Here is a 22,781-nt window from a genome sequence, read left to right on the forward strand (position 1 = left end):
TACTTAAAACCCTCTAGGCCTTGGCCTCCTCAAATGAAAACTGCATGCAGTAATGCCTGCCTTGTGTGGGGGTCGGGGGGGCCAGGCTGGGGTTCCCCAGGCCCTGTGGCTTCCGTGGCTGCCACTGGTTGGAAAACCCAGAAACTGGGTGCTCTGTCTGGTCCTGCTTCTTTACTTTTGTGACTCTGATCACCAGCACACCACAATGATTGACTCGGTGCATTTCAGCCTGTGCTATAGGGAGATTTAACCCAGCTGAGAACATGGGGCTGCTGCCAGCACCGATACTGAGAAGGGACATCCTGTCACCTGGTCCAGGTTCCTGTTGTGTGAGTCTCCTGACTGGGAGCCACAGAGCAGCTGCAGGAGCCTCGGGCAACCCACGTTTGCTGTTGGGACGCTGTACTAGATCCCCCTCCGTCACAAACGGCTCTCTCTCCAATGCATGAGAGGTGCTGCTGAGAAAAATAAAAGGACACTTGTTTACAGTACCTTGCGTTCATCTGACAATGTGGATTTGCTGACTCACCTAAAATAACATCTGCCATCACACTAGCACAAACTTCCATTTAGAGAGAACCCACAGTACCTGCCATTGTGCTGAGTCTTTCTCTCACTGAGTCTTCCCAACAGCCCCACCAAGACGCAGTTTTGCAGAGAGGACATTGAGACTTTTACGGGTTAAGTCACTTGCCTAAAGTTATATACAGGACTAGTGTCAAGAGTTCCAACCCGGGGGCCTGTCTGCAAAGCCACCAGTCACTGTTTTAAGTTAAGGACAGGGATGCGCTTTGGCATTTCCTGTTTCTTCGTTCTGAAAGAAGTTGGGACTCATCCTTCCCGTTGATTCCTTTCAGTGGGTCTAGCTGCTCTTTGCAGACCTTCCCTGCTTTTGCGAGTAGCCGGTTTCCCCCGCTGAGGGCCGTGCCTCCCCAAGTCCGACCTCACCCGGGCTGAAATGCGTCCCCGCGGGTCCTAGTGCACCAGGGCACGCTGCCCACGCCCACGGGGTGCTCCGACCCCAGCCCCCGAGCTCCGCGGGATCTTCTCACCCCGCCCCCAGGCTCCTGCGGCTCTCTCCTGCGTGCTCCCGGCCTCAGTTTCCTCGTGAAGAAGGGAGCTTGATGCCTTCCTCGGGCAGGTAGCGAGCGGTCGGGCAGGTAGCGAGCGGTCGGTAAGGCGACTCGCAGTGCACCCGAAGGTTAGCCAGAAGGCAGAGTCGCCATTCTCGGGACAAGGGGAGGGGCCGGTGCTCCTCCCGTCCCTTCCCCCTCCACACCCGTATCCCTGCTGCCCCGCCCCGAAGGCGGCTCCGGCCCGCGCCCTGCCCATCCCGCCGAGCAACCGCTGCGCTCCTGCCCCACTGCCCGGAACCAGCTGAGCACAGCTGGACCCAGCAGCCACCGACGCCAGCGCCGCAGCAGCAGGTAGGGGAAGGGGGCGGCCATGGCCCGGGGTATCTGGGGATCTGGGGCATCTGAGTCCTTCTTCTCCCTCCCCGCCCAGTCCCAGCTCGCCAGCGCCTGGAGCTCGGCCTGGGCACCGTTGGAAAAGGGCTTCCTCTTTAACTTAGCTCGTCTTTCAGAGGACCAAGGAAGTTTGGGTTGGGGGGATAGAGCAGGAGAGCAGGGGGGGTCGGGCCCCACTCACGGGCCCCCGCTCTGCCCCAAGTATCTGAGCCAACCTTGATCCCGCCCCCGCAGCTGCTGGAACTGGGCCTGGGGTCACCACTGCGCCCGAGGTATCTGACCCCGGCTTGCAGGTAGTTGCTCGCCCGAGGTGTGGGCGGTGGCTCCGCTGGGGAACCCGCTCCACGGATCTTTGACTGCAGGGTAATAGTGCCTTTGACTGCTCATCCCGGGCGATGGGGATCCCTTAGCCTCCTTCCTCTTTCTGGACTCAGCACTGTTAGAAAGTTTTCCCTGGAGTCGTCTGAAATCTTGCATTTGCTACCTGGAAGTGCTGTCTCCTCTGCACTGTGTGTTTATCCCCTTCCCTGACACAGGCAAACTCTTTTCCGAGCTGAAGACCGTGATTAGAATCTCCCGTTCTCCCTGGGTCCCCATCTCTTCTGACGTCTGATCACCCCAGACCTGATTACGGCAATGTCTGCCTCCTTCAGGGCAAGCAGGCTGTCCTGGGCCATGCCCAAGGGCAAGCTTGAGCCGCGGAAGCTTTAGGTAGGCAGAGGACAGGATTTGTAGCCGCTCATCTGCCCAGAGCACTAAAGAGCCAAAGGCATCCAGGGTTGTGCCGGGGGTAACTGGGGCTTTGTGGAAGGCGGGGCTGCAGGGGGAGGTCCTGCTTCTGCTCTGCCTGGAGCCCTTCCGAAAGACTGAATCCTGCACCTCCCATTCACCCAGGACCACATTTCTGACCAGGGCACCGGCACCTGGTGCTGCGTTCCACTTCCCAGTGAGCATAGCTTGAGGTCTGACCCCAGCCCCACTCCACAGCTGATAGAACTGAAGGGCCCTGAGCATTTGTGACAGGCTCATAGTCACACAGGGAGGAAGGGGCAGGCCTGGGACCCAGTTCCAGGTGGCCCTCAGCTGACTCCCTGTAGCTGGTGGGATCTTAGACTCTTTCTTGAGTGTTCCGTTCACTAAGGAACTGACTACCGACCGACTCCCCGCCCCCACACACACACTTGGGGGTGCTAATTGGTGTTTCTTGGGGATGTTAGAGGGAAGAGGCTTGGAATGGAGTAGGAAAGGTGGGAGGGGGGATAATGGGCATCCAGCTCCCTTGAAACTCCGTTTTCCTTTCTGAGGCCTCGCTATTTATAAATGCCAGGGAAATTGTAAACAGCTGGGGGAGCTTGAGTTGGCACCAGGGTGAGTTACACAGCAGCAAAGAAGGTTTCCGTGTGAATCAGGGAAGGAAACTTTACTCCAGAATTTTCCAGTCTTTTTTATTAGGGACTGACGTGAACTTGGGAGAGCAGGCAGCTCCCTGGAGGGGAGGCCGCAGGGTTTGCCTTCCGTGGCAATCCCTTCCTCTCTGCTTCCTTGATTCAGCACTCTTTGGGTCTAGTGCCTTGTCCTATGAGGGCCCAAGAGCCACCAGGAGGACAGAGCTCTCTGTCCTCAAGAGACCTCCCATCTGTAGTGGTCGACACAATGGTGTGATACTGATATAGCTACTTCAGCCTGTAAGAGGGGCGACTATAAGTCGCCCTATAAGTTTGTCTGGGCAACCCAGTCCTCAAAAAGGAGTTCTAGTTTCCCAGGAGATAAAGGGATTGAGGGAAAAGACATTCTAAGAAACCAGAAGAGCTTGTGCAAAGGCACTGAGGTTTTCTGAGCGATACACATGGCTAGAATGGAGAATGGGGGAAGGGTAGAGTGGTGGAGTTGAGAATAACGATGGAACTAGGCTGTGAACTAAGAGTTTGGACTTTATTTTAAAAGTAATGAGTCGAGAAAGGTCCTCGGCCAGAGCAATGATAAAAACTCTCATTCTGGTGGCTGATGTAGGAGATGCATCGGAAAGGGCTCAGCTGGAGGCAGGGGGGTCCCAAGGAGCCTGTTGGGTGGTCAAGTGAAAGAGAGTCCAGTTCTGAACCAGAGCAGTGGCCCTGGGATGGGTCAGAGTGGCAGATTCTAGAAACCCAGCTGAAGATCTCAGGACCTGCTATAAATTTTATCTAAGAGCAGCCCTGTCTGGTTGGCTCATTTGGTTAGAGCTTATAGCTACTGGTTAAAGCTGCTAAGTTATTGTGAGTTTTGCTGTGCCATTTTTTCTTCTTTTTTAAGCAAAAAATATTGTTAAAGATTCAGTCCTGGCTGGATAACTCAGAGCATCGTCCCTATACACCAAGGTTGTGGGTTCAATCCCTGGTCCAGGCACATGCAGAAATCAACCAGTGACAACAAGTCACTGTTTCTCTCCCTCTCTTAAAAAAAGGAAAGGAAATCAATAAATTTTTCTAAAATTAAAAAAGCAAAGATTCAAACATGGAGAAGAGTATCTGTCGAGTGACTTTCATCTCTCCAAACCCCCGTTTTTCCCCCAGAGGTAGCCACAGTTAACAGCTGTGTGTACACTTTACAAGCAAGAGCTGTAGATTGGATGCTTTCATACTTCCTGGGTTCCCAGTGCCAGTGGGTCACTTCCCCCTACTCTGTCTGTGTGGGTAGTTTGGGTCTTTCATGAGGAGTTGCTCGGCCATAGCAATGACTTACGCATGGTCTGCAGACCTTGGCTGAGGCCGTGGTCTCTGGTTTCCTTCAAGAAAACTTTACAGCCTAAACCTACAATCTGAGGGTGTATATTTGCTGATTTGAGACTACAGGACTGAGAGGAGTTAAAAGTACTAACTTGGGAGTGGAGCCACAATGTTTGTTCTTCTGAATGACCTGGGCATATGCTGGTTCTCTGGGCCTCGGTTTCCTCATCTGTCAAATAGGGGGATGCTGAGCTGCACCATAAGCATAAACTACCTTTTTAGCATACTAAGCACTGGAATATGAATTACTTTGTGGATTCCTCACAAGCATTCCTCTGATCCCCTATGTATTATGATTCCCTTTTACAGATGAGGTAACTGAGGCTTAGAGAGGCTAAATGATGTACCTCGGGTTATAAGGCTACTTGGTGTTGGTGCCAGGATTCTGGAAGTCTGTAGAGCCATAGATCTTAATCACTGCAAACATTCTCCTGGAGGGTCCATCTAGTCCTGACATGAGAGCTGATGGGGGAGTTCTGTGGTGGTTGCAATGATGGCCATGAGTCAACGTGCATGGCTTGGGGGCTCAGTCCTGCAGCAGAGGCCTGGAGGGGCCTCCCAGGGCTGTTTGAATCTCATACTTTTCTGTGATACTCCTGACAGGACTCCGGAGGGGAGGTCAGTTTTTCCTCCATTTCAGGGAACGTAAGACTTGCCCAAGCTCACTTGTTGAGCTGGGGGCCCAGCCCGGACCAGTCCTCCTCCTTTCACCATTTGAGCCGTTTTCTAGAATATTTTCTGGGGAAGTCAGGAAAAGTGAACCCCCTTGTCCCACAGTTATTCCCCGAGAAAATGCCTGCAGAAGCAAGAAAATGCAGGTCCCAAGAGGTATGAATTTGGAGGGGAAGGAAAGAAAGAGCCTAGTGTTTAGACCTAAGTAAAAATATCTTCTCTCTTTGAACTGGGTGAGCGTGTGTCGTATTTCAGCCTGATGTGGTTTGTGAGTTCGGAGACCACAGGCAGCCTCGGTTCCTGCTGCTCTCGGCTCCCCCTCTCCCTGCTCTGCCCTGTGCCTGGGACCACATCAGCAATTTAAGGGCACAGCAGAGAAAAGCGGTGGGCGTGGGCCTGGTTTTGCCACTGACAAAGTACTGGGTGACCCGTGCTAATACATGCCTTTCTCTGGGCCTCAGTGTTCACTTGGCACTGGGGGGTGGACAGGATAATGTCAGGCTTCCCTTTTTCTGATGGCCTGAAGTCAGAGGGCTTTGTTCTCCATGCAGGAACGTGGGGCCTGCTTGACTGCCAGCACCAAGCAGCCCACAGCAGTCACAGTGTTTAAGATACTTGCACCAGTGCCAGCTGGAGATTCAGCTGCTGTTCATGAATTTGGTCTTCGTGGACTGAATTGGTTGCCCTATTTTGCAGATGAGGAAGTTGAGGCCTGGGGTTCATTTGTGTATCCTACCCCCTGTTGTATAAGCAGTGAGAATCTGGCCATGTATAGCATGCTTGTGTGTCTTGTTTAATCTTTTACCAGCCCTATGAGAAAGGCGATAATGATTCCGTTTTACAGTTGAGGAAACAGGCTTGGCCTAGAGGGGTGAAATGACTTACTTTCTCTTCTTTGAGCTTCACAGTAGCCCTGAGGTTGTCATTATGGACCTCATTTTGTAGATGAGAAAATTGAGACCCTGAGATGGGAGCTCTCCTGCCCAGGGGTTACCTGGGGCCACATGGCCAGTTACGTTCCTTCCTGGCCCTCCATTCTACTCCTTCCTGGTGACTTGCTTTTTCTCAGAAGGAGTCTCTGTGCCTTTTGCATTCAATGCTTGGATTAGGGGTAGCCGTTTTCTTCCTGGGCTGTAAAGCATCCCCGAAATTTGCTCTTTCCAAGGGGACTCCGGAGATGTTTTGAACTATGGTGTCTCAGGCAGCTTTGATGGAGGCGCCACACCAGTGGGAGTGGATTCATCGTTTCTGCTTTTAAGCAAACAGCCTTGTTACTTCCCAACCTCAACAAGGATGTCATGTGTGTCTGGTTTATTTGCCAAGCAAAGAATATATATGTGGTATATAGGTAAGCTTTCCGGGTGGAGGTTGGCCCTTCATTTCCTTCCTATAGTGACTGTGGCTGGGCTGGGCCCTCAGTGGGTTACTCAGTAAATATTAGCTAATTTTCAGGGAGTAGCAAACTGCTGTGGGTGGGATACCCGTGGAGCATGGAGGGTTTTTTTCCTCTTCTCCTCTAGGGACTTGTTTCCTTTTTTTAATGATAACAAATGTTGATGATAGGACATTTGGAAAATAAAAGTGTTAAAAATAAGAACTGTCTCTGATTTTGGGTGCATTTCCTTCCTGACATTTTCAGCATTTTTTTTTACCCCCACATAATTGTGGTCATGCTGCATTTACAATTTCCTATTCTGACTTTTTGTTTCTTTTAACATTATGATATAAATACTTTCTCATGTTATTCAGAACTCTAACTTTAATTTTTAAAAAGTTTTTAAAGCATACTATACCTAAGCAGATAAATGCATGTTTACTGCTGTTTTAAATTTTTTGTTCCAATAGTCCCGGGGATTAAAGAAGCTAACTTACACATTTTACTTACTTAAAAAAAAACAGGCTTTCCTTTTTTATTATGAAAATGATAAGTGCCAGTCTGATTTTTAGTCACTCTCTGCAATTGCATGAATGGTATGAATACAGCATGGTTCATTTAACCAATCCTCTAGTATTAGACATTTGGGCTGTTTATAAACAATGCTTCAGTGAACATCCTAGTGCATAAATTATTCTTCTCTCATTATTTCTTACAAGGGTACCCAGGACTTGGAGTTTCTGGGTGAAAAATGACATATTTTACAGCTTTTGCTACATTTTGCCAAATTGCTGCCCAGAAAGGTTGTGGCCATTCTTACCCCCACCAGCCTCACCTGAGGGTGACGGCCTTTTGTGGGAGCCTCAGGAGCTGGTTATCCAACTCCTAGCTCAGGGCCCATTTACGGAAGCGTCATACTTCCTTCATTCATTCAGCAAAGACGTTTGCACAGTTCAGCATCAGCATAACAGTTAAAATCCAGGCTGAAGAGGTGGAGAGAAGCTGGTTCTCACTCTATGTGCAGTTTCTGCTTTGCACTTGCCATAAGACCCTGAGCTTATGCTAGGTCACTGCTCCGCCTCCTCACTTAGAACGGAAGGGCTTGACTTTGTGTTCCCTTGACTTTGGTGTGACTGTGGTGACCCTCAGCTGAAGACCTGTCTTACTTCAAAACAGTTTCTAGGCTTGGACTGTTAGAGTTGGACCTTGGGAATCACTTGGCCCCGCCCCCTTACTTCATGGCTGGAGATATTCACACTCAGAGAGAGCAAGTGACTTTCCTAAAGCACACAGCAAGACCTCGGATTGCTACTCATCGAAACCAAAAGTACTCATTGAAACCAAAATGATTTCAGTTCTTATTAAACCTAAAGCCTGGGAAGATCAAGGAACCTGGCTGTGGTCAGGCCCCTAGGTTGTCCAGGCAGTGAGGTCTTGGGAAAGTCATTTCCCTCTGTAACCGGTTCCCCCCATTGCAAAATGTGGCACCTTCTCAAGTCTTCCAAGTTCTGCTCCTCTGCTAGCTGAAGGTTTGATTTCAAGATCCAATGGCAGGTGTGTCAGTTGTGCATCCTAAATTGGGGTGCTTCTGAGATCACTAGTACAGATGTTAGGTCAGAGACTTCGTATTAAGACTTAGAGACGCTCTCGCTGGTATGGCTCAGTGGATTGAGTGCTGGCCCGAGAACCAAAGAGTCACTGGTTCAATTCCCAAGCAGGGCACATGCCTGGGTTTGTGGGCTAGGTCCCCAGTAGGGGGAGCGCGAGAGGCAACTGCACATTGAAGTTTCACTCTCCCACCCTTCCCCTCTGCCTAGAAAGAAAGAAAGAAGGAAGGAAGGAAGAAAGAAAAGAAAAGAAAGAAGACAAAAAATATCTTTGGACCCTTGCCCTCCTCGGGGGTAGGGTTTTGTTAACAATGTTGCAGCTGGACCTAAAAGATGTTCTAGAGCATCTCAGACTTACCCTGCCCACAGATCAACTGCGGATTTTGTTAAAATGCAGACTCGGGGTCAGTAGATCTGGGGTGGAGGCCGAGAGTCTGCACTGCTAATGACCTCGCAGCTGATACAGATGTTGCTGGTCCAGGGACCACACTTGGCATAGTGGGAGTCGAAATCCCTTCCTTGTGCAGGGCTCAGGGAAGAGCCCAGGTTTCTTAATGTCTTTTCTTTGAGGCTTTTCCTACCCATCACATTTGCCTCCCTCTTCTCTTCCCAGCACTGAGTTGAACTGTTTGATCCACAGCTCCGAGTTTCTAGAATCTGCACAGCCCTTGAAATATTTTGCTGCCTAATTTCGCATCAAGGTAGGGCTGGTCCTTCTTTAAGAGAGAGTGACTCAGTAGGAAGCCATCCGAAGAGGGAGAAATGCAGCCGAAGGACCTAACATTTGGCTTAAACATTCCCAGCTGAAGTTTTTATACTTAAGATTATAAACATTATTCTCAACCTACAGGCTGTAAACTACAGCCCTGGGGAGGCGCCAGACTGTTTTTTGCCTCTGAGCTAAGAATGGTTTTTACATTTTCAAAAGGCTGTTAAAAAAAAAAAATCCAAACCCAAACAAGGAAGAAGATGCAAAAGAAAGGGTATGGGACCTGCCAAACCTAACATATTTACTGCCTGGCCCTTTACAGTAAAAGTCTGCTAACCCCTGATGTAGCATAACCAAGGCTTTATGTTTTTCTCTGGTGAGCAAGAGGCCTAGCCCCATTGCTTGAACTTGAGTGAGACCAAGATGTAGGGCAGGGAGCAGCTTGGTTTGGTGGGAACTGCCCAGGCATCTTAGCTCTGTGACCCTGTGCACGTTTTTTCACCTCTCTGAGCTTATGTCCTTCCTTCACGAAGTGGGACAATGATATCTGCCCGGCAGAGTTACTGTGAGGATGAGAGATAATGTATATGTCGAGCTCAACACTTGCTAAGAGCTCGGAAGATGGTAACTGTTGCCCGTGGTTCAGCCCTTTGAACCCTTCTGGCTTTCTTGGACAGATACCATGTTTCTCCCCGCAAATCCGAAGGTCCCCCCACTCCCGGTGGGCTGCAAGCAATCTTTTAGGAGAAAAGACACTTCTGTTCCAGTCGCCCTCACCCCACCCCCAGGGCAGAAAGCTCCTCTTCAGCCACCTTCTAGACAAATGGGATTCCAGGTGGCTTACACACTTTTGCTGATGGGGTGCTCTCCACCCAGAGGCCAGCCTTTGCACGGGTGGCCAGCTCTGGCTCTTAGAAAGCACCCCCTCTCCCGGTGCTCTAAGTTGTAATTCAGCAAACAGGCACCTGGCTAGCCTGGGCTGGGATCTGAGTGCCGGAAGGAGCCGCCTCTCTTTGTGGCTCCATCTAGGGCATGTATGTGGGGAACGGACTAGACTCAGAGGTTTGTGGACCTTGTTTTTAAGTTGCTGCAGCTTTAAGGTCCAAGATGAAAAACAGACCAACTTGGAGTTAGCTGGGACTCCTTCTAAACCCCCCTGAGGTGGAAACTGGAGCTCCCTGGGTCCAAGTCCTGGGAAAGGGTGCAATGCTCTTTTTACTCCTAGATGGCAGCACCTGTTCTCTAAGCCTGCTCTGCGTGACAGGGAAGACTGTGAGATCTCAGAGCAGCTCCGCTTCAAAGGGGAAGGGGAGGTTAGAGAAGATTTTCTGGAGGAAAGCTGGGCTTGATCATGAGTGGAAGGAGAAGAAAAGAACAGATGAAAGTGAGTTCTGAAACAGAGGAAGCAGCCTGGGCAAAGATTATGGGAGGCTACAAGGCACAGAGTGTAGCTGTGTCTGGCTGGACCTTGGAGGGGATGTGGGTGGGAAACAGGAACTGAGAGTCGAGGGGGCAGATCATAAAAGATGTCCAGAAGTTGGTAAAGGGTCTTGGACTTGATCCGGGGCCCACAGGGAGCCAAGGTGGAACCTGAGCAGAGCAGTCGGTCACTTGGTCCGGCCATGTCCTGAGGAGACTGCTCTCAAGGAAGGAGAGAGGAAGTGGGAGGACCAGTTAGGAAGCATTGCAGTCACCCAGTGAGAGGAAGACATCATTTCTAGAGAAAGACTTAGGGTTTGATTAACAATCAGAGAAAATACATGCACTGTCCAAAGCCCAGGACATAATTTTATCTCCTTTAATCCTTCCAATGACTCTGTGGGGTGGGTTCTAACATAATACCTGGTTTACAGAGAAGGACACTGAGAGGCAGAGAGGTGCGGGAACTTGGTCGCGTTAGGTAGGTAGTGAACCGAAAGACCCTTTTTGTCTGTCCCAGAGTCCACAGCCACCGCTCTGAAGCTGATGGTAAGCACTGTAAGTGAAATTCAGTCATGCAATGAGGTTACCATACATGTTAATGGGACTTTATATTGGATTAATAGAGGCATGACATCTAGGATGATGGAGGTGAGAGTTCTGCTTGCCCTACTTTGGATAGAGCTTGTTTGTGTGTCTAAATCTGGGTCTTTTTTTTTTTTTTAAAGATTTTATTTATTTACTCTTCGAGGGAAGGGACAGAAAAAGAGACAGAGAAACATCAGTGTGTGGTTGCTTCTCACATGACCCGCAACCCAGGCATGTGCCCTGATTGGGAATTGAACCAGAAACCCCTTGATTCACAGGCCTGTGCTCAATCCACTGAGCCACACCAGCCAGGGCTGGGCCTCCCCCCGCCACACACCCCAGGCAAGACAGGATTCATTTGGAGTAGATCAGGGAAGGGGGCAAGGGAACTGGACATCCTGGTCTCAGGAGAAGCTGGAGGAAGGGTCTGTGTGAGTTGCAGAAAACTTAAGGGCCCGGGATCACTGTTTCCAAGTCTCCAAGGAGTCACTGGGAAGCAAGGTGACGAACCTGTGCTGAGTGGCTGCAGAGAGAGAGAGATTTTAGCACATCCTAATGACGATTTGTCTAACCAGCCAAACTCTCCAACAGTGGGTCTTGGAGCCTTGGCAGGGGGCAAGTGTCCCATTGTTGGAGGCCTGCAAATAGGGGCTGTGTGACCCTGGTCATGGGGGCTGGGGAGGAGTGGAAGCTTTCAACTTGGTCAGATGATCTTGAGCCCTTGACACTGAGAGTCTTTGCCCTTTATTCACAGGTGGTGCTGACACCCATTCTTACAGCTTCCGCCTTGGTCCCAGCACCTCCCCTGGCAGAATCCGCTTCACCCTCACAGCCCTGCAAGGTAGGTCTCTGACTGCCCCCCCGGGAAGTCTGAAAGGGACAGTGAAGCCTTGCTGGGTGCCAGAGTGGACTTAGAGGTAGTTTCTGAGTTTTTTCTAGTAAAGCTCAGAGTATATTTCCGCCCATTGTCCCATTTGATTCTCACCTGCCCTTACGAGGGAGGCCAGGCAAGGCTGATCCTGTGGGGGAGCAGCAAGGACTGAGTGGGCTGGGTGCTAGGGTGCCTGGGCCCCCACCTGGCTGTGTCGCTTGCTGGCTGTGCAGCTGCAGGACATTTGCTTTCCCTACCAAGGCCTCTCTTGGCTCTTCTGTAAGAGGGTGGGTTCCCCTGAGGAGGAAGGAGGTGCACAGATTCTCCCTGGAGGCTCAGGAGAAACGAGAAAACCTCCGGGGTGGCTGCCAAGTCCCCAGCTTGTTGACTGTAGGAGGAGCACCTGAGAGTGTGAGTCATGGTGAAGGTGGATGAGTCATACTCACCTGGGCATGGCTGGTGGCGCTGGCAGGGTGGGGCCCACCTGACTATCGGATTCACAGGTGACCTGATGAAGTAGGCTGAGATCCAGGGGACATGGTACAGAGTCCTGGGCAGGAGACCCAGGTCACTTTCCAGCTTGGGACTTTGTTTCTCTGCCTGAAAAATGAGTGTGTTGGTCTCCCTTGCACCCCTAACAAGTTGTTGTTAGGACTGTGCAGGCCCATAGATGCTGAAGGACTGTTAGCTGTGAAATGGGAAGTATCACTGCTAGGGACTCATCCAGCTTCCACTGCTGGAAAGGAAGTGAATTTATAGTAGTGGACACCATGGGGAGAGCCTGGAAAACACCCCTCCAGCCCATGACATCACCTTGGTGGCCAAAAGGAGAAGGGGCCGAATGCCTGCACGCTTACTCATTGGCGGCGGCCCAGCTGGCTTCCAGGGCTGACACTGACCACATTCAGAGCTGTTCCTCTTTCCCAAAGCTCAGATGAAAGGGCCCTCTGATGGTCTCCAGAGCACTTTGTCCTCAAAGCCAGGATTCCTAGCAGGCCTGCTGGGCCCAGGGAGGGGACTTGTCCCCCTTCAGCCAAAGCTTAATGCTGCCCAGAGGGGAGGGTTGGAGGCTGGCCTTGATTCTGAAGATCTGGCTTTTGGGACTGAGCCCAAACCACTCCAGCACCTAAAGCCAAATTGCCTCTAAGTCATCGGTCACTGAAAAGAGTGTTACGCTCTGTTCATGCTTTTGGTAACAACGACACAGGGACCTGTCTTCTGCCTTCCCCACTCGTGCAGACCCTGCAGGGCCAGGCTGGCTCAGGCCCAGCTGTTAAGTAAGCTTGGCTGGCTTGCCTCTTGCACTGTGTCCACCTCACACCCACTTCTGCTGAACTTGGGCTCAACCAAGGAGGCCAGAGTGAGCTCTTGTCTAAATCCAATGATATTTCTTCAGATCTCTGGGTACCACCTCCCTGGAGTGTATGATACCTTCTCCTTTTGGAAGTTCTCTCTCCTTTTTGCTTCTGGGAGGCTGCACCATCCAGTTTGTCTCCTATTTCCATGACCTTCTTTGGGCCCCGATTTTCTGCCTCTGAATACCAGGATTCTGGCCATCTTTCTTGTCTTGAGTTACATGATAGCCCCACTTGTTCACTGACTCATTCATTCATTCATTCATTCATTCATGGGAACACTCACTTGACAGAAATTTAGGCCTTGAACTTAGTGGTAGAGAAAAGATGTTCCTATCCCTATGGTCTTATAGTTCTGGGTCTCATAGTAAGTCATCACACACATAACACATTTATTTCTTCAGCTGTAAAGGAAACAGCCAGGGTCATGAGATCACCTGGGATTGGGTGGGTGTGATGGGTTTCTTTCTGGACGGATGAGGGAGGCGTCCTTGAAAAAGCCTAGACCTGAAGGAGGGAATAGAAGGTGGCTGGGTAAGAAGGGAAGGGGGTACCCAGGCAACGGGAACAGCATGGACGAGGCTCTGAGGCAGGACATAGTGTGTGTGGGGTTGTTGGGGTTCTGAAGGAAGGGAATGTAATGGGAGAAGGGCCTGGAGACCAGATAGGACTTCAGCTGTGCAAGTTTTAGGGGACCTCAGTTAGAGTTTGGATTTTATTCAAGGCCAGTGGGGAACTATTGGAAGTTCTAAAGTAGGGGACACATTTGCCCTAATTTCATTATTAGAATCTTGGAAAGAGATAGACCTAAGTCCTGAGGGTGCAGTTTTTGGTTCTTCCACACTGTGGCGTCCTAATGCTGTGCCTCAGTACTAGGCAGTCCTGGGAACGTGCACTCCCCAGCATTCTCTGGCATCCTCGCCTTTTTTCATTGCTGAGCTGCCTTTTTTCATTGCTGAGCTTCCGCATAGAAAGGGGAGATGAATCAGGCCTGCCCCGCCCTTGGAGCTCAGAACTGTGGTGGCTGAGCCTGGAGTTCATTATGCTAAGTAGCAGGGGAGCCAGGGAGGCCCTGTCCTCTTCTGAATCAAGCACTAGGCGAACAGGGCGTGCTGGGCATTCAGGCAGGGGAATCTCATGTGCAGAAGTTTGGCCACTTGGAACCGCTGTGGTTGGGGACTAGTGAGCAATGCGACCACAGCAGGAATGTGGGGTTGAGGGGGAGAGTGGCAGGAGAGTGAGGCTGGGAGAGGCATTGAATGCCAGGTCTCCATCCCTTGGGTGCCAGCGAGCCTTGGACACATCATCAACTGGGAGCGACTTGATTAATGGATTTGAGAGGGGACGGTGGATTGGGCGGGGGGTGGGGGGGGGTGGGGAGATGCTATAAGCTGGTTGGAAAGAATGAGTGTCACTGGGTGAAGCCTTGTCACGTCCACCCGCCAACACACAAACACAGTAAAGTACTCTGCCCCTTCCTGTCCCCGGCCCTTGTTGTGTTGGGTGACTCTCCCGTTGGTCGGCTCACGGAAGCACTGCAGCGCTGGGGTTTGGTTATACCTGGGCTGCAGAGGCAGACAGGTCTGAACCTGGAGCATCTCTCTGGCCCTGACGTGCTATGTGCCTCTTGACATGGCCCTTAACCACTCTTGGCCTGTTTCCTCATCTGTGAAACGGGGGGATTACCAGGTTTTGGGGGAACTAAAGTCCTAAGCATATGGCTGTGCACAGGGATGGCTGTTTATCTTTATTTCCCTGTTGGTTGCTAATGGCCCAGTCTGGGTCTTAACCTGCCCTTTGGGAAGTCCCCTGCAGCTATCGGTCTGTAATCCCGATTGAAAACAAGGTGTTCCCAGCAGCCCCGAAGGATCCCTCTAGTGGGACTCTAAGCGGTTTGGAAATGCCTTAACGTTTCCCCACAGGGGTCTGGCACGGGGCCGGGCTCAGAGGGCCGGATGAGGCCTTATTTGTCTCTTCAGCTCCAGCCCTCAGCACAAGGCTTGCCTCGTGGTTCTCAAAAATCCTAAAAAAAAAACAGTTTTAAGTAAAAAAAAGCCATACACCCTGGGTGTCCTCTTGCCAGCACTTTACCTGGTGGCTGTGGTCGCACCCAGGGCCACCCAGCCCTTTAGTGGCAGGAGTTGGACCTGTTCGTTTCTCCCTGGCTCAGATATGTATTGCAATTCTGATTTCTAAAATGCCGATAATTTAAGATTTTACATTAGCTGGGGGAAGGGTAACAATGAGTGGGTATTTGGGGCGTAGGGCGCCCCACCCCCCCCAACCATTCCAGAGAGCATCTGGCTACAAGGGCCTTAAGGCCGGGGTGACCAGCCTGTTGGCATCTCTGGGCCACACCAGAAGAGTCGTCTTGGGCCACACATTAAATGCATTGTAACACGTAATCACAAAAACATCTCATAACGGTTTAAGTAAATTTACGATTTTGTGTTGGGCTGTATCCACAGCCATACTGGGCTACATGCAGCCCGCAGGCCGTGGGTCAGACACTCCTGCAAGGGTGTCACTCGACCTCCTTCGTTTACACTTGGGAAAACTGAGGCCGGGAGGGAGATGGTAGCCTGCTTGGGGTCCCCAGAGAGTGGGAGGCAGAGAGGCAGTCCCAAGTCCCACTTTCAGTAATGAGCAGTGGGTAGGCAGCTCTTCCCCCCAGCCCGCTGCCTCATGTTCAAAGAAAGCGAATTGGAGTGTGAACAATGGTTTCCTGAGGAAGTTTTGGTTTTTAATGATGTCAAGGGAAAGGGCCGTTTCCGGAACTGTGTGTGCCCATGTGATGTCTGGAGTTGGGCCCGGCACAGCTGTTTCAGACTGAAGCCACAGGGTCCTATTTATAGGCCGATGTGATTAGGTTGATATGGTCAGGAGAGGCCTGGCTGCCCTCTGCCCAGCCCAGCGATGGCCGAGGAAGAGGCCCTCGGGGGTCATTCCGACCCATGGGTGAGTGGCAAGGGACCTGGGGTGGCCCCTGAAGCTTGCTGGGAGAGGGGATGCAGGGAGGCCTCGGGGAAGTCCCAGTCCTGACTCCCGGGTCGGGGGCCAGCAGGCCATCTGCAGAGATGAAACCAGTTCCGATCCTGTTCTCTTTGTGCTTAGAAGTCCTTCTCTGCCTCTGATCAGTTCAGGACTCCTGCTCGCCAGGTCCCTTCCTCACCCACCTCTGAGCCTTTGCTGTTGCTGTTCCCGCCACCTGACTTGCCTCTGCCCAGTTCCCCAAAGACAAACCTGCGTTCATTCTTCAAGGCTCTGCTCAAGTGCTCCTCTTTGTGGCTTGTCACGTCCTGGGTGCTCCCTTGTTTGTGTCACCTGAGTGATGACTCGAGTTCATGGGTGCTCTCCCCTGGGCCAGGAAGTCCTGAGGAAGGACCTGACAGAGAGGAGGGAAAGGAGGAAGGCATGTGTGACCGAGCACCTCCTCTGGTCATTCACCTTACATGTTTGAGGAGGTATGATCTGTGTGCCACACCCCACACAGCAGGTATGTTCTAAAGGTGTGCAGGAGTGAGAGTGAGCCTTTAGAGTCAGGTCGTCCTGGATTCGGACTCTGCCCTGTACTTCCTAACAGTCATCCTTGGGCTGAACCTCTCTGAGCCTCAACTTTCCTATGGTTTGGGGAAGCATTGTCATCAAGATAAAGCTTACAAGTACTTACATTACTTGGTCCATAATGAGCCTCTGTGTGCCTAATAGGAATGATTTAGAGGTGGAGAAACTGAGACTCAGTACAGAGAAGCACCTTCTCTAGGGCCCCACACAAGTCAGTGGCCAAGAAGAGAGACCAGATCCTAGTATCCAACTCCACCCTTTGTTCTCCTCCCCTCCCTCTCTTAGCCCCCTGGGTCTATTCTGTTCCCTAGATCGGGGAAGCTTTGTTTTGGGGGATTGTTTTTCCTAAGAAGTTTCCTCTGTGGTGCCAAGGATGACTCAGAGCCCTGAGTCACCAGGAGGCCCGAGGGCCAGGGAGGAGTGGGGTGGGAGGAGGAGGGAGAGGAGAGAAGGGACAAGCAAGGGGGTCCCAGCTCCAGCTCTGGTCCTCCCATTGCTGGATCAGTGACTAGGTTAGACAAGGCACCTCCCTGGCCCGCCTGGCCTCAGTTTCCCCAAATGTGAAAGGAGATGTTGGGCTTTGATCGTGGTTTCCAGTCCAGGCTGAGCCTCAGAATCCCAGGTTCTGGGGCCCCACCCTGACCTGCAGACTCAGAGCTGGGCGTGGGGCCTGGGAATCCACGTCTCCTGGTCTCCTGGAGCTCCCCGGGTGATCCTGCCTCGCACCTGATCTGCAGAGGGTCTGGGAACCCGGCTGTGCACGGCTCCCCACGCCGATGGGCCTCAGGCTGCGCAGCCTCCTCCGCTGGCACCCCACCGCCTTGGAGCCCCTCCTTCTTCGAGTTCTCTGTCCGAGCGGCACACAGGAAGTGCGTAGGTTTTTCTTCTGTTTCAAACAAGTTTGTCGAGTATCATTTTCCTAAATTGTTGAAGTAAATTTATGTGTAATTTACATACCTATACTTCACCCGGTTTAATTATTCGATGATTTTTAATACACTTACAAAGTTGTGCCTCCACTCTCACGGTTCGGTCTGAGAACATTTCCATGACCCCTTAAAGGTGCCCACGCCTGCGTGCTGGCCGTCCCCACACCCACCCCGTCACCCATCACCAATCTGCTGTCTTTCTGAACGCCCAGACCTGTGCGCAACCCCTGGCTTCTCCTTTTCTGTCTGTGTGATCTCATGCAGATTCTTGCCCCTATCTGAGCCTTGGATTTCTCCTTAGTAGGAGAGGGAATAATGATAGGCTCATTATTGAGGCTCTTCCTTGTAGCCTGTTGTTTGAATTTCACTAATGTCATCGAGTGTGTGCTGCATAGTAGGAGCTGGGGACGTGGGAGCCTGGCATGCGGTATGCTGGACATCTGTGCCAGGCACTGGGCTAAACACCTTAAATGCGTTATCTCTCACTCCCCCCAGCAGTTCTTATTAGGTGAGTGCTGATATCATTTCTGAGGCATTGAGAAGGGAGGTAACTTTTCCCAGGCTGCACAGGTAAAGGAGCGTAGGGTTGGGGGCCTGTCCCAGGGCCCTCCTGCCTTAACCATTCTACCGCAAATGGGAGTCATGGCTCAAGGGACACCATTTGGGGACCCAGGGCAAGGTTATGGCACACACTTCCAAGGGATAGGACCTGATACAGTGGACATGGGCTTCAAAAGAGGGTATGTAGTACAGAGTACGTATCATGCAACAGATGTGACATGGTACGTGGAGCATGATCCAAAGGATAAGTGACATGGACACAGTACCTGGAACATGCATCAGAGTAGACACGCAGGACAAGGTTTGAGGAACACAGGGCCTTGGTAGGGGGTACAGAGAGCATGGTGTATGTGATGCTGGGTATGATCCACAGTATATGACGTGGGAATGTGGTACCCAGGGTATAGCGCTTGCAATGCAGCAATGGGCACAGAGAGACCTTTTTCATGTCAGTGCCTGGGGCCTTAGCACACAGTGGCAGGGGCCGGTTTTCTCTTTCCACAAAGGCCTGTTTGTGTTTCGCCTCCTCCTCCCTGTCTCTGCAGATGCCAAAGAGTGGGTGTGTCCTAGAGGACTGGGGCCCAGTACCTCCCACCACCCTACTGGCTCAGGCAGGGAGCAAGGCTTGGGGCCAAGTCCATGGCTGCCAGGCCTCCAGAACCTGTCTCTCAGAAGCAGCTGTGAGCACCAGCCCCCGCCAGCCAGAGCCAGAGCCTAGTAATTTTCCTGTAAGCCGGCTTCCCTCCCACTCCCCTCCCTGGCTGCCGCTGGCTGGCTGTGAGCCCTGCATTCCAGTGCTCGGGGAGAGTCAGCTCTGCCACTGGGGTGGAGGCAAAGGGAGGAGGCAGCTGGTAGCAACCCGGTGGTTGCCGAGCCCTCCTGGCACCTGGCACTCACTCCATCTTCCCATCTGCACAAGAGTCTCCAACAGCTTGATGTGCTGAGGCTCAGAGAGGCCAAGAGCTGGCCCAAGGTCACACAAGTCAGAGGCAGAGCTGAGGCTAGACCCCAGCTCTCCTGAAGGCAGGGACATTGGGGATGTATGGAGGCAAGGTTAGATGGCCCAGAGGCTGTTGCTGGGGGGCGGGCGGGTGATGAGGCTGCAAGAGCACTTGGGCACCAGATTGTAGAGGGCCTTAGGGGCCAAGCTGGGGAGTCCCGTCTGCTTTCAGTATGCACTGGGGGCCTGGAAGGTCTGGAGCAGGGACTGATGCAATCTCTGGGGATAACAGGAGAGTCAAAGGCAGTGAGGTGAGGAAGCTGGTGCAGTGGTTTCAGAGGAAAGATGGAGACCCGGAACCAGGACGGTGCTGGACTGTGGGGGTGGGCAGTGAGTGTGAAACAGGCAGTGCACAGGGTTGCAGCTCTGGCCTCAGCCCTAGGTGCACTCCCCGTGAGATGAGTCTGGGTAGGCCCTTCCTCTAAGAGTGTCACCAAGGGTCCTGGAAGTCCCCAGAGGGATTGGCACCTGGAGGACGATGCTGGTGACTGGTGTCTGCCTGGAAGTGAGGCTGGGCGCACACCTGGGAAGCGGAGGCAGCACCCTCCTGGAGCCCTGCTGTGTGCCAGGCACAGGGTTCTGTGTGCCGGGGCCCCTTTAATCCTTCCAGCTAGATGTGATTGTCCTCTGACCTGGGAAAGGAGCAAAGCATTCCGGTCCCATACTTCTGTTTGCATTTAAAGGGGGGAAAGCACTTTGAAAACCTATTAAGGTGAGAAGGATTAGTAATAATAAGAAATATCTTTGAATCTCTGGAAGTTCTCTTGTAGTTAAGAATTTGAGAGCCATTGCAAAGAATTTCTAATCATGCTATAGCGTTTGTAGTTTTTCTGTAACTGATTTGGACTAGAATCAAGTGCTGGCAAGCCTGTGACATGGTCTCATCATTTTGTCCCCAAGGACACAGGCTCAGAGAGGTTGAGTCACTTGCCCAGGGTCACCCAAGTAGTACATGACAGGACTAGGGTCAGATGGTGACTCCAAAGCCCTCATTCTTTTGGGCGAGGCAGGCCAGAGGAGAGGGGAGTGAGTCATCCGGAGAGACTCTCGGAGGGGCTGGACGAAAGGCAGACCCCTTAGGTGCTGCCTCGAGGCCTTCCCCTGAGACGCCTCCCCATCCCCGGCACCAGCCACCACCCTGGGTGTCTGGGCCTTGAATACGACCCTTCAGCCCTCCCATTCTCTGGATGCAGAGACACAGGTAGAGGTCAAGGGCGGGTACATGGGCCAGTGGCCTGTATATGTGCACAGCCTGGACAGACGGTGGGGGCTCGTCTTTGGATGTGATGCTTATTGAGCACCCGTTGTGTGTCAAGGGGCCCACGGTGCCCGGGGCCCCCAGACACCCCACAGGGTAGAAGTCATCACCCCATTTTACAGAGGAGGAAAGTAGAACTCTGCAGAAGGGCCACTTGCCAAGTCCACGTACAACCCAGACATCCCCTATATTCTGTTGGCTGGAAGGTCATGCTCCCCTCACCCTGTTGGCCATTCTTGGCATCCTGAGCTTACAGAGGCTCTCTGCCCCTGCTCCTGGGGGAAGGAGACCGGCACTTTCAAACATCTGTTTTATGCCAGGCATGGTCCTAGGATCTTCCACACTTATGGTCTCCTTCAGCCCTTTCCACATGCCTTTGAGAAAGGCATTTGTACTTCAGTTTTATACCTGAGGAACTTCAGTGTCAGAAAGAGAACCTTACCCAGGCCCCTCTGTAGGAACATACTCTGTGCCCAGTTCCGTGCTTAGCCCCAAATGTGTTTTACCTTTAAAATTCCCACAGCGGCCCTGGGAGGGTGTAATAATGCCCACCTGAGGAAGCAGAGGCTCAGAGGGCAGGAGCCACTTGTTCATTCCACACAGTTGGAAAGTGGTGGGTCGGGAACTTACACCCAGGTTTTTCTGGCCAGAGCTCTTCCCACAGTCATGCACCTTGTTTTCCTGCTCTTGGAAAGCCCTTCCTCGGTGGCGCAGGAGCTGCCTCCCCGGCTCCTGCTCATTCTGGCTCTGGCTAAGGCCTCGGAGGCCCTGTCTTCCCAGGACGTTTGCTGATGCAGACTCTGCTCCACCTTCTGCTGGTCCTGTGGCCACGGTGCCTGCATTTGGGCCTCCGGGTCGTGCTGCTGACTTGTTTGTGCATGGGCTCCCCTGTTGGTGGGCTCCAGGGTGCCAGAGCGGCTAGCATAACTGTTGGCAGGCCAGCCTCCCAGGAACAGCTCCTGGCTCACAGAGAAGGGGAAACAATGTGAAGTGGGCCCTGGCCGGCAGGGCGCTGGGTTCACACTCATGGTCAAATCTGGCGGCTTCCAGGGCACGGGATCAGGAAGTGGTGGGGCCTGGCCCTCTCTGAATGTGCTGCCCTGGCTCTCAGCACTAGGTGGGGTTGCCTCCGGAAGCTGGGAACGGGCCAGTGGCTTCGGTCCCTGGGATAGTTGGCTTCCTGGAGGTGGCTTCAGCCAAGCCCCACTGCTGTCTCCCCAGTGACTGTCCACACCCAAGAGACTGTGCCAACACAGAGAGCCAGCTGGCCCTTCCAGGGGGCCCTGTCGTGTCATCAGGCCTCAGCCTTGGCCCGATCACCAAGAGACCTGGGTTCTAGTTCTGCTCCGCCAGGTACTTGCATGTGATTCTGAGAGGTCACGCTGTCGTTCTTGGCGTCATCATCTACAAAGAGAAGATGGACTAATAGACGTGCTGTTGATCAGTCCTACTCTGTGCACTGTACCCCAGCCATCTCCCTCCAGAGCTCCCAACTGGATAGTGGGCATCACTATCCTTATTGACAAACGAGGGACCCAGGGCTTATAGAGGGACAGTAACTTGTTCTAGGTGACACAGCTGGACCTGAACTCAAGAATCTCACTGTGGAGTCTGTAACCTTTCTCCTGACCCGCTTGCTCTCATGGGGCGCACCAGTGCTGAACAAAGGCCTCTGCAAAGAAGCAGACAGTTCAAGAAGAAAGGGGCTCACTGGGGAGGAGTTCCTATTGTGTGCCAGCCCTTGGGCCCCCTCACTGCCCTGTGAGCTATGTACCATTCTCCCATTGTATAGATAAGGAAACTGAGGCCCTGATCACAAGTCCACGGTGCTTTCCAGACCTCCCTGAGGCCCTGTCCAGTTTCACTGGGTTTCATAACCGGTGTCTCTGTTAACTGACCATTGTCCCAATTAGCAAAATCCTAGCCAGAGGGACGGGTGTTCCCTCGAGGGCTCAGAGAACAGTGTGAGCCAGGAAGCAAACAAGCTCCTGAGAGAAGGCTTTCCATGAGTGCCGGTTTCTGGGAAATTCAGAACAACAGCATTTGGGGCGAAGAGAAAGAACAGGGCGGTGTCTTCTAGTCTGGCCAAGGCCTTTTGTACACTGTGGCCCAGAGTGGAGTGTGAGGTCGTCTCCTCCAGACTCTGGGAGGCCCAGAAAGACATGGCAACTAGCCGAAGGACCCAGAGGGAGCAAGACTGGAGCTGGTCATGGGGGCCCGGGGGCCAGCTACAGGGGAGGGAGGGGAGCTCTACAGCTCCTTCGTGGGGGCAGACATCAAATAGCTGCCTACTGTGTGTGTGGCACTGGGTAAGGGCCAGAAGCTCCCAAGATCAGAGGTTAAGGGGACCTCTGAGGTCCAGAGAGGGGAAGAGACTAGGATGCACTCATACGGTGAGGGGTGCAGAGCCAGGCGGCCTCCCCAGGCACAGAAACTATACCTGATTTGAGTCCCCATGAGTGGCGTAGAGTGTAAGTGCCACAGTCCATCTTCCACTCAGTGGCCACAGTCGGGGACCTTCCTAGAACATGCCTTCGCCCTGGGTGCCCACACAGCTGTGTGGAGGGCTGGAGCGCTTTCCCGATGCAGCCTCCCTCCCTGACCTGGGAGGTGTGGTGGGGACGGCTGCCCCAGAGACTCCT

At 52.6% G+C, this 22,781-nt stretch overlaps 1 protein-coding gene across 2 annotated transcripts in view; it reads left to right on the forward strand.

Annotated features, from left to right (window-relative positions):
• Nucleotides 1–1,348: 1,348 nt before the first annotated feature.
• GSN (gelsolin) overlaps nucleotides 1,349–22,781 on the forward strand; it is a 48,629-nt gene continuing 27,196 nt past the window's right edge. The window contains exons 1-2 of one of the 2 annotated variants that reach the window (XM_037059187.1): nucleotides 1,349–1,427; nucleotides 11,356–11,442. Coding sequence is in view for 1 of the 2 variants with exons in the window: in XM_037059185.1 (XP_036915080.1) it covers nucleotides 15,744–15,785 (42 nt within the window). In the remaining variant the exon portion in view is untranslated. Of the gene's footprint in view, nucleotides 1,428–11,355; nucleotides 11,443–15,718; nucleotides 15,786–22,781 lie in introns of those variants that run through there. The other variant, XM_037059185.1, reaches the window with a different exon arrangement.

The sequence above is a fragment of the Sturnira hondurensis genome, unplaced genomic scaffold (genome assembly GCF_014824575.4).
Source record: "Sturnira hondurensis isolate 20B ecotype Veracruz unplaced genomic scaffold, ASM1482457v3 Scaffold0010448, whole genome shotgun sequence".
In the NCBI taxonomy this organism is placed as follows: Eukaryota; Metazoa; Chordata; class Mammalia; order Chiroptera; family Phyllostomidae; genus Sturnira; species Sturnira hondurensis.